The sequence below is a fragment of the Mercenaria mercenaria genome, chromosome 8 (genome assembly GCF_021730395.1).
Source record: "Mercenaria mercenaria strain notata chromosome 8, MADL_Memer_1, whole genome shotgun sequence".
Lineage (NCBI taxonomy): Eukaryota > Metazoa > Mollusca > Bivalvia > Venerida > Veneridae > Mercenaria > Mercenaria mercenaria.
In genome coordinates, this window is record NC_069368.1 from 34,641,981 (window position 1) to 34,654,123 (window position 12,143).

The 12,143-nt window shown below is 34.5% G+C and overlaps 1 protein-coding gene across 1 annotated transcript in view; it reads right to left on the reverse strand.

The window, feature by feature from the left end:
• LOC123566604 (collagen alpha-1(X) chain-like) overlaps nucleotides 1-11,907 on the reverse strand; it is a 163,883-nt gene extending 151,976 nt beyond the window's left edge. The window contains exon 1 of the mRNA XM_045360871.2: nucleotides 10,872-11,907. Coding sequence (XP_045216806.2) covers nucleotides 10,872-11,420 — 549 coding nt within the window. The 5' untranslated portion in view covers nucleotides 11,421-11,907. The remainder of the gene's footprint in view (nucleotides 1-10,871) is intronic.
• Nucleotides 11,908-12,143: the final 236 nt, after the last annotated feature.

Here is a 12,143-nt window from a genome sequence, read left to right on the forward strand (position 1 = left end):
ATAATCAAGCAATGTACATCCCTATATTCAGAGATTTCTAACTAGTAATATTAACTAGTTTCTACAGCAGGCAAAGTATCAATCCATTTGTAAGTCTTCTTTTATTGATAGCTAGATCAAAGGACTGAACCATTTTTGCTGTTTAATATTCAACAGAAGTCGAGTAATCGGCATTTAGTTTGCCACTTTATGTCTGTTTGTTGTTCTATTGTTATTGATTACGAACAAATATTTCATCTTTGTCAAAGAATTCGCAATAAAATTGAGCTAAAAGACTGAAATGTCTAGGTCTGCAGCTCTCAAGTGTGGAAATATCTGACATATACTGACACTTTTAGACACCTTAAAAAGAGTATTTTGACCGATCTGAAGAAGTTCCAAAAATCTTCATATAAGCTTTCTCCGTTACGGACCCCTTTGGAATTTGTATTTTTCCGCGTGCAAATATTTTTTTGTGGATGAAAAGTTGCATGTCGTGCTAAAGCCCAAGTATTTTCAAATCGTATAAAACTGAAAAAACTTCGCTTCAAATTAGCCAAAACTAAGTCGACGCGCGTACTTTTAGACGGGCTAATTATAATCCCTGCGCGTGAACCCTGAATACAGACCAATACAAATGCGACTTTCGTTTTCAGCTTTAACCTGTGTATTTTCAATTCTTTTACTTCCGAGATGTGATTGCATAAATATGTGCCAGATGTCCTAAGGTTATATTTTTATATAACTGCAAGTCTGTATCAAACATCACTAATTTGTTCAATAAATATTACTTATTGCTAGTTAAGGCTTTGGCATACTCTAGAATTTTAAGTTGCAAACGTCCAATAGAAAGGAGATATTGAGAAGTGAGGCCCATGTTTACGACAAAATAAATGTAAGAACATCTTTTCGGACAGCTCTTTAATGAAAATATCTGCACATTTTGATGTCTGGTGGTTTCATTATTTTGGTTTGTTTTCTAAAATAGTTTCAAAAACAGGAACGCTACAAAATACCATTGACATAGTGTGGCGTCACCGACGTCGTGACGTTACGTCTAAGTTAATAGTTTATATTTGAAAATTTGTGCTTTTGTTCAGACTTTCATTATTCATTAAAGTTAACGTCAAACATCCCTATTTTACTAAAATGCTTTGGTTTGAACCTTCCCTTACACGTTTCAGCTATTTGTATCTAATGTTCTTGAAATGTACTGAGAAATTTATGAAACAGTCAACTGATGACTGACTTAATATGAAAAGTAGTCGGCTGAAAACTAATTATGACCCTCCCTTTCAATATGAAATATGTGTTTGATTATTAAGACATCGTCTACTTTTGTCATTGACATTAATTTTGTTTTATTTATATTCTTTATATAATGCTATATTTGCCTGCACTTATGTAAACAAATACTGGTAATGTGAACTGAGTTAATGTTTCCTTCAAAACAAATCCCGCGAATGTATCTGAAAACGGGTTAAAAATTCAAAGACATTGATGCTAACCTTTTACGTTATAGCTTCTTAACTACAGTCGAATACCGTTACCTCGATATTCAAGGGACTGTAAAAATTTCATCGGCGTATCCGAAGTTCGACGTAACGATATCGACTATCTGGGACTACTTTGTACTTGTGTCGGACGTCTATATTGTCATTATATCCAATGCATTTTCAAAGGGTTTGGAAGGGGAAAGAAATAATATAAAACGTAAATACAATTTTAATTTTGACAAATAAAACACCCTATTTAAATAGTACATACATACATACATACAACTTTTTAATTTTTCAAAAAATACGTGTAAACATTAGCATTTTTATTCCTCCCCTAAACAGGTCTGAATGTAGCGGTAATGTTCCTAGATGAGCAGTCATTTTGACTGTGCTTCGATAACTAAATTTGACAGTTAAATACGCATATTGTTACTGACAACCCTAAATGGCAGATCTTTACTCCGTCAGACAGAAAAAAATATTTCATCCAAATTAATTGTTATATTGGATGCTGTTTTATAAGACTAATTATTGGGAATTAAATGCAAACTTCCTGGTATTTAAATTGGATTAAAGATTAAATAACAAACAACACAAACACACAAACCAACTTGATTATGGTTAATACATCGCCGGACAACAATAGGTTGATTTTCACACCTTACACATAACATGGATATTTTTTTGACAAGCTATGATATCGGCGAAACCAGGTGTAAAAACAGTACAGGTAAGTTGACGGGACTGAAAAATCTCATCGAGCTAAGCAAAATATCGAGCTAATCATATCGAGGTAATGATAAATATTTACATTGAAATATATAGGGAAAAATCGGGACCGACTAAAACACATCGTGCTAACCGGAGTATCGAGCTGACCGATATCGAGCTATCGATATTGAACTGTACTTCAAAATCGTTTACGAAGATAATAATTGAAAGCAAACATATAAAACAATTCTCTATATAAAAGTCATTCGAAGAACCCTGTTGCAAATACTATGAACTTTGATATTTGTCCAGACGAATGAAAATCAAAAAAAAAATATATATATATATATATATATATATATTATCTTTTTCAAAAATAAATTTTATTGAGCTTCATGAAACAAGCGTAGTGAAATTATTTCTTATTTGTTAAGAAAATAATTATGAACAACTGAAATTTATATTATGTTTTAATCATCCCGAATGCCCTGACTTCTAAAACCATTGAGATACGATAGAGACAAAACTTTAAGGTGAAAATGCGTTACACGAAAAAGCGAGCCGGGCGGCTTCTTTATAATTATATAAACATATACATTGATTTAAGTTCGGTATAAATCCCTAACGACGAAAAAATGTGTATACATAACGGTTCACAAAGTTAAAGTCTTCCCGACCACGCAGGTCTGAAAGTGGTGCTTTTACATCAAGATCCTAGTTTATGGAAAAAGTTACGTTGTATAAATCAGAGTAGCAAAACATCAAATTTAATCCAATTTATAAAATCTAGAAGAATAATTCGACGTAAACTCTCTCTTGAGAGTAAAACATCATAGAAATGCATGCAAGCAAGTATGTGGAATATTGACATTCCCGCTACCATTCTACTAATTGGATATGTAGGACCTGTTTGCTTTCAATCATTTGGGACTTGTTACAGTTAAGTTTTCCCCTGAGTCAGGTAAACCTTCCTGCCTGTCATGTCTGACAATACTGAAACTAATAAACATGGCATTTTGTCTCCGTAATTTCAATTTATGTACACTCGATGACATTGTTTTCTCGCCGAATTGCTAATGTGGCAAAAAAATCACAAGAAAAAACCGTTGAAAAAATTAAACACTTTGATAAATAGTAAAACAATAAAATCTGTAAAAAGATCCTTTGGAAAAACAGCATGCAACCATGAACCATTTCAAAAATAGCAGACTTGGTTTAACTGAGTCTGTTCATGAGAGGTAATGAAAATATCGCTCAAGCACGGTTTCCATGATCCCGAAAGTCCATAAAACAACACTGAATCCAAATGCACGCAAACGTTTTACAGCACCAAACGACATTTAAAGACTGCTGATGTGATAGTTATTATAGCTTTTGGAAGCATAGAATGCAACCAAGCCAAATAATAACAGACATGAGTCTGTTCATGAGTAAAAGTAATGCACATAATTTACGGCCGCCGTTTAAAAAATTCCGAGTGTATCTCAGTATCATCCTTTTTTATGTTAATTTGACAACTAATGTAACAGACTTTGGAGATTAAATCATACATCTAGTATTAAATAATAATTTAATTAAACGCATATATTTATTGCTACAAAATTATCTAAACTTATCTTTAAAAAATCTGTATATTCTAAACAAAACAATGTATAATTTTTATTGAATCAAACAATAAATTGCAGAACAGTAAATTCAATGTTTGATAACACTCACAATTACAGAATACTACTACTTGCAAATTCTTTATAAAGTGTTTCAAGTGACAACGTTCAATAATCGGCATATTGTTCTGGAACCAATTAATGTCGGGTCAGACACATTATTCAGTATACAACTTTTAGGAAAAAGTGATTGCTTTTAAGTCATTTTGGCCTGACAATGTTTTGTATTTGAATGGGTGATCATTTCAAATTTATAGCCATACAGAAATATCTCTTTTACAACATATGCAATGGAAATTTTTATACATATTCATCAGGAAATACTACGTTAGGACATTCATTTTGGGGGTTTGCATTTTATGCTTCAAAACATGCAATGCCGTTATCTTAATTAGCAGCATGGAATGCGATATCGGATTAAATGCTATATAAGCCGCTCAGAAAGCTTCTAGCCGACTCAAAAATATTTTTCTTATCCCTGCTTTTATCTTATTCTATCTCATAGCACAACCATCAAGTCTGTTTATAGAACAATGAAATTGTTGAGTGGAATCTTTGTTTTTATAACATAATAAGACAGTTTAATGGAACCGATGTTTTATAGAACATTTAAATAGTTGATTGTGTTTTATAGAGTCAGTCAATTACGATGTTGACTACATTTTTTCCACCTAAAAAAAAAACTGTGCACTTGTCGTCTTTGACATGCGGGTCGTATCCAAGAAATAATAAACTGCAAACAGAATTATTTTGCAAACATGGATTTTTTTTTCTGTTTTATTCAGCAAGTGTCTAATATTCCCATTTTAACTAATTTACGTTATAAGATTACACATGAGGACTAGACTTACATTAGAAACAATAAGCTTTTTTGGTCAGTACTTGTTTCACTAAGTTGGCCATTAATCAACTGTCACATAGTCAGGTATTTCTACGTTCCCGCTTCCGCTGATTGTTATTAGTCCCCTACTGGTTGAAAACCAGTTTCGGGGACTATAGGAATGCGCTTTTCCGTCATTCTGTCATTCCGTCCGTCCGCAATTTCGTGCCCAGTCCATAACTTTGTCATCCATGAAGGGATTTTAATATTACTTGGCATATATGTTCCCCATGATGAGACAACGTGTCATGCGCAAGACCCGCGGACCCCTAGCTCAAAGGTCAAGGTCACAATTGGAGGTCAAAGGTCAACAGGGTTGTTTTACTGTCCGATCCATAACTTTCCCATACATGAAGGGATTTTAATATCATTTGGTACAAATGTACCTTATAATAAGACGATATGTCATGCACAACTTTCAGACCCCTAGTTCAAAGGTCAAGGTCACACTTAGCAGTCAAATATTAACATGGCATGAACAGGGTCTGTTTCGTGTCCGGTCCATAACTCTAACATTCATTAAGGGATTTTAATATCACTTGGCACAAATGTTCCCCATGATAAGGTGATGTGTCATGCGCAAAACCCGGACCCCTGGCTCAAAGGTCAAGGTCACAATTGGAGGGTCAAAGGTCAACAGGGTTTTTGTCCTGTCCGTTCCATAACTCAGCCGTCCGTGAAGATATTTTAATATTACTTGGCACAAATGTTCCCCATGATGAGACAACGTGTCATGCGCAAAACCCGGACCCCTAGCTTAAAGGTCAAGGTCACATTTGGAGGTCAAACGTCAATAGCTTTTTTTCCTGTCCGGTCCAGAACTCTGTCATCCATCAACGGATTACAATATTATTTGGCATAAATGTTTCCAATGATGACACGACGTGTCATGAGCAACACCCAGAACCCTAACTCAAAGGTCAAGGTCACACTTTGAGATCAAAGGTCAATATGGTTTTTTTCCTGTCCGGTCCAGAACTTTGTCATGCAAGACAGGATTAAAGTATCAGTAGGCACAAAAATTCCCGTGGATGAGACAACTTGTCATGCGCTAAACCCGGGCCCTAGGTCTAAGGTCAAGGTCACACTTAGAGGTCAAATGTCAGATACAAAAATGACTTTGTCCGGAGCATATCTTCTTCACGCATGAAGGGATTTTGATGTAACTTGGCACAAATGTTCACCACTATGAGACGGATTGTCATGTGCATGAACCAGGTCCCTAGGTCTAAGGTCAAGGTCATACTCAGAGGTCAAAGGTTAAATTTAAGAATGACTTTGTCTGGAACATTTCTTTTTCATGCATGGATTTTGATGTAACTTGGTACAAATGTTCATCACCATGAGGCAACCTTGTTTATAGTATTACATCCCTTTGTTTAATAATAAATATATTATATTGTTACTTTTTTATTACTTGCCGTAGGGAAAAATCGAGACCACTTTTCTGTGGTACAACATGTATGTTACATCAAATTTTTAGGTGTATTTTTACCTATCTCTACCTGGTAAAGAGTTTTGTGTGGACTTATAATAGATTTATTTTTTCGAAGGATTAATTTCCTTTGGTGTTACTATAAATAACTTATATGATACCAGGTACCATATTGTTTATACATCATTGACAGATATCAGTTCATTATGTTATACTGCAATAGAAAAAAATAGGTGCCTTCCAGTAAGGGAATTTGTATTGCATGGCAATACTTCATTCACTTGTTTTCCCTCCGTTTTGGGGACATTTGGGTTTATCTAGATTTCTAATAAGTTTCCACTTTGTACATTCTGACATGCGACAACCCAGTTTACAAAGTGGCTCACTACCATAACGGATAAACAGATTTTACTAGGTGTCTGTCAGGATTCGCTCCATTTAACTATGGTTCAGTACATTTTTACAACAAATTGCTAGGCAGAGTCCATTACCTAAAAAGTAGTTAAACGCAGGCCGTTGTAATACATACTAATACTAAGTAATGTCAAGCAATACCTACCGAAAATCAAATGCGGAAAACGTAGATAAAAGTTACTATAGGTACTTGTAGTAATACATACTAATACTAAGTAATACCAAGCAATACGCACCGAAAACCCAAATGCGGAAAACGTAGAAAAAAGTTACTGTAGTGTAGGTACTTATAGTAATACATTCTAATGCTAAGTAATATCGAGCAATACCTACCTACCGAAAATCAAATGCGGAAAACGTAGATAAAGGTTACTGTAGCTACTCGTAGTAATACATACTAATACTTCATCTCAGTGTTGTTATATTATCTAGCCCTTCGGGATCATTGAGTTCAACTCATTTAGATTTGAAGATTGAATACTGCTTAAGCCGGTGCCAGGGGAGTGGGCAGTGCTGCATTTTCCATTACTGCTCATGAACAGACTCAATCAAACCGGGTCTGCAATTTTCATTGTTTGCCTTGTTCTCGGTGCTTCCGACGGATCTATTTTTCAGATTTTATTTACTTCACAACAGCGGGTATTAAGTGCTGTGTGGCGGCCGTAAAAAATCGCCCCGACTTCATCGAAGTGTTGTTATATTATCTGGTCCTCCGGGATCATTGATTTTAACAAATTTAGATTTGAAGATTGAATACTGCTTAAGCCGGTGCTAGGGGCGTGGGCAGTGCTGCATTTTCCATTACTGCTCACGAACAGACTCAATCAAACCGGGTTTGAATTTTCACTGTTTGCCTTTTTCTCGGTGCTTCTGAGGGATCTATTTTTCAGATTTGATTTTTTAGTAATATCGAGCAATACCTATCGAAATTCTAAATGCGGAAAACGTAGATATACAAGTTACTGTAGCTGCTCGTAGTAATACGTACTAATACTAAGTAATGCCAAAGAATACCCACATAAACTTAACAAAAGATAGAGTAAGATTTGGCAAGAAGTAGTAAAGATAAGACAATACGTAGATGGCAGCCTTGACTTTGTACATTTTAGTAAGTATTTATTACTTTTCTGTTACATGTTAGTACGTAATTTTTAGGCTGCGTTTTTAGAACGTGGCTTTCCCTGTTGGATATTCTTCCTTGCTTTTAGTGTGTATTAAAGATCCATGTTTTTCTCCATACTGCAATGCAAAGTATCTATGGTTATCACGTTCCATTCACGTAGTGAAATTGTAATAAAAGGGACGAAGACAGATAAAAAAGTATATCCAACACTGACATGTACACGAATCGCTGTGATTTGCCATGTTCCAAGACGGAAGTCAGAAACTTTTAAGACGACAAGGAATACCACATCCCTAACGACAAAAACAATACATTAGTTATACACAATGGTTCACAAAGTTGAAATCTTCCCAAGAGCGGAGTTCTTAAAGCGATCCTCATTACGCCAAGATCCTAGTTCAAGGAGAAAGTGACATTGTATAAATCAAATCAGTAAGACATAAAATTCAATCGAATTTACTGAAATCTAAAATTATTTGACGTAAGCTCTCTTTTGAGAGTAAAACGTCATAGAAATGCATAGGAGTATGTTAAATATTGACATGGATATGTAGGACATGTTTTATTACCAATCATTTGGGAAGCACTACATTTAAGTATTCCTCTAGGTCAGGTAAACCTCCATGTCTGTCAAGACTGACAACATTGAAACTAATAAACATGACATTATATCTCCGTAATTTAAATTTATGTTGGTTCCTCACCGTTCTACTAATACGCCAAAACGTTCACCAAAAAGAAAACATTGAAATACTCAAAACAATTTTATAAGCAGTAGAACAACAAAATCTGTAAGAAGTTTGTTTGTTTTGTTGGGTTTAACATCGCACCGACAAATCCTGGGAAGAACCACCAACCTTCCGTAAGCAGGCTTGATTGCTTGCTCACAAGAAGAATTCAACGCCCCGAGTGTGGCTCGAACCCAGATTGGTGAGGGTGAGAGGCAAGTGCTTAGAAGTCAGCGACCTAAACCACTTGGCCACGGAATCCCCCACCCCCAAGAATCTGTGGAATCCATGATTCCAAAGGTAAAAAAATATAACAACACTGAATCCAAGTACGGGCCGTCACACGGCACTTAAAATTGCTGTTGTCATAGTTAATACTATCTGAAGGAATATACTTTGGAAGCATAGAATGCAACCAAACAGAATAACAGCAGACTCTGTTTGGCAGTCTGTTCATGAGCAAAAGTAAGACACATAGTGCTGTAGCAAAAATTAATAAGCCAATGTATTATCGCTTCCTTCTATTTTTTGCCTGAAAATGGGCACATGTAGCACATGCATCAATTGTAATTTTCATGTCACATACAGCAAGAAGTTGAAATTTAAACTACTCATGAAGTTCTCAGACAATTACGGATAATACTTATTGATCATTTAAAAAATAGTTCATTCAGTCAAAACATTTAATTTCGATGTAAGCGTTACCATGTATCATTACCATGTATCATTTTATCGAAATCTTCCTAAAAGTTTAGCTTGCCGTCATTCAAAAACATAACATGACTAATACATTCAGCTCTAAAGATATAAAGACAGATATACAAACATTGCTAATATATTTGTAAAACAATATCATTTTCCGTAATTGGACATTTCGTTATGACTATTTGCCAGATAAAACAATTGTAGCTAAAACCAAAGGTGTTGGCAATGACTGATGTCCCTGAAACTATAAAGTATTGAGATATTTTCAACAGTAATGTATAAAAAATATACAATTTTGACAAAAGTAAAAAATAAAGATATTTTTTATTTTATTTCATACAATTATATGTTAAGTACACTGTATATGCAATTTTGACATAATTCATGAACTATAACTACCTATTTAGAATAAACTTTCATATAACTGATATACTAATTTGTAGCCTGCATACGGCTAACACTAACACATTTGCTTCTACAAACTGCAACATGTATCGTAAATTTAATGACGAGCATACAGAGAAGAGCAGGTAACCAGAAAAGAACAGCTGACATTGTTACGTGTTTGTGTGTGATAGGCTGACAAATAAGGAATAATGCTGGTCAGTATTAATAAAGATAATAACATTGCCAGCCAGGTACAGAAAACTAAACAAATGGCAAATGCAACAATGTGCATAACCGGCACATTTAACTGGAACCAATTTACGTCGGTTCAGGCAGATGTTTCTCTATACAACTGTTGTTGTTTAGTAAAAGGTGATTGATTTTGATTCATTTTGGCTTGGCAATATTTTGTATTTGAATGGGTGATCATTTCAAATTTATAGCTATTTTACCAGTCAAGTTTCGAGCCGATTTCAACTCTGGCAATATAGAGTTTCATTCTGACAGCTCTTGTTTCTAAAAAAAAAAAACTGATGAAAAAGTGGCCATTAATGGTCTGTATTAGTATAAAACTTGAACCTTAAATATTCAAATGACGGGACGATGCATGCATACTTCCAAATGTGACAATAAATGCTACCCGCAAAAACAAAGGTCTAGCTGCTTTATTGTCTAATTTGGTTTTACTGCGTGCCTTGTTCGCAAATTGCTTTACGAAAATAAACACTGTCACAATAATTACTGGAACCTTTCTCCAGAAATGATTATTTCCTCGTTACATTGACCTGGTCGTAGCACATTTTATGTCACTGGCATGCGCATATTTTGTTAAATAAAACGGAAAAAGTTTATTATTCCCGTCATGTTATAGACCAGAGACGGAGAACCTTTACGGTAAGCCAGAATGCAAAGTCTATTCGAATTTATTAATAGTTTCAAGACAGCTTTGGTAGTATTAAAAATCTCATCGGAGCGACAGTACGTGCCATTGACAGTTAAATGACAGGGCCGTTAAGGTTAATACCAAGTTTAGAGAGAATATTTGAGCACATATTACAAAATAAGAGAAATGACAGAGAAATGTGTCTGTCCCATCCCTTTATTAAATTTCGCACACCGGATTTACCCTTAATTGAATTGATCTTTCACGTTGTTGTTTTTTGTTGTTGTTTTTTGTTGTTGTTGGTGTTTTTTGCCGCTATTCATTGGATAAAATAGCTTTTAAACACATTTTAAAGAGGACTGGAGTGGCATTTTTCGAAATTTAAGGGAATAATTTCATTTTAATTGGATACGGCAACTAGAATATGTACAAACAAAATCAAAGTTACGTTTAAAGCGCTTACCTCTTTCTCTAGGGTTCTCGGTGTATAATTCTGACTTTCTCTTTTTCCTCTCCTATCACGTTTTCGTCTTGAAAGTAATTTATTTTGAAAATCACTTTTATTAAAAATATATCCATAGTTATGAATATCCAACGTTCTCCTTGGTACAGCATTCAAGCATTCGTTTCGAATTACATTTACTTCGCTCTGAAGAATCAAAATTCCAAGAATAATGATAAAAACAAGCGTTGTTATAATTCCATATAGAAGGTTGATGCTTGTTTGAAATTTTGAAAGAATTACTTTGGTTTCTAATGCTTCTTTTTCATTTTGATTTGAGATGAAGCTATCTCCTACACCAGTTCTAACTGCAGCTGAACAAACATCACTGATACAACATTTATCTTTATTCTCCTCAGATGTTAAAACTGACATATTTCCATCATTTGAACTATTTTCATTTGTTTTATATTTTGTATTAACTCCATTACTGGAAGACACGTTTGATGTCTTCACTCTAGACTTCTTCTGTTCAACTTTGGTACTAACACAAACCTTACATGAATTCATACCTTTTCCGTTTTATTTTCAGTGTACAGACAATGATTTTATTCGTAAGGGATAATTAATTATTATGGATAAAATGATTGCAGTGTTTTCAAACAAATTTCCATTAAGCGTCACATGATGTTAAGCAGTTGCTATATATTAATTTCGTATTCCCCAAGCATCTATTATTACTTCTGATATCTATATGGATCCGCTGGAAGGCCTTTTATGACCGTTTGCCATGGATCTATAAGCAATTAAGTTCATCATCAATTAATTTCATTAACTTTAACGCCATGAGAGTGTAACATATCTCCTTTCCATTTCACTTCACAAGAAGTATGAAAGCTTGCATCCCGTAGCGGACATCGTTACTTCAGTCTGTGATAATCCAATAGTTAGCTCCCACACCGTCATAGGAAACATATCAACGCAAAGCTCGGTGCTGTTTACTGAAGCGCTTACAAAATAGTATTGAAAATAGTCATCGGAGCAAGGTGATTGTGAAATTAAGTGGACACTGTGCGATTCTATAGGCAATAATATCTGTTTATTTTATCAATGTGAAATATGTTGCTTTTGATGTAACCAATTTGTAAGAACTAAAGGTCTGAGATAATATTGATTGATAGAAGTAATTGATAGCAAGATGAAAGCATAGCTTGTTTACAGTTCACCAGAGTTCTTTTCAAAGACTTAATGGAATGGCCTATTTCAGAAAGTCAACATTTCTCTATTGCATAA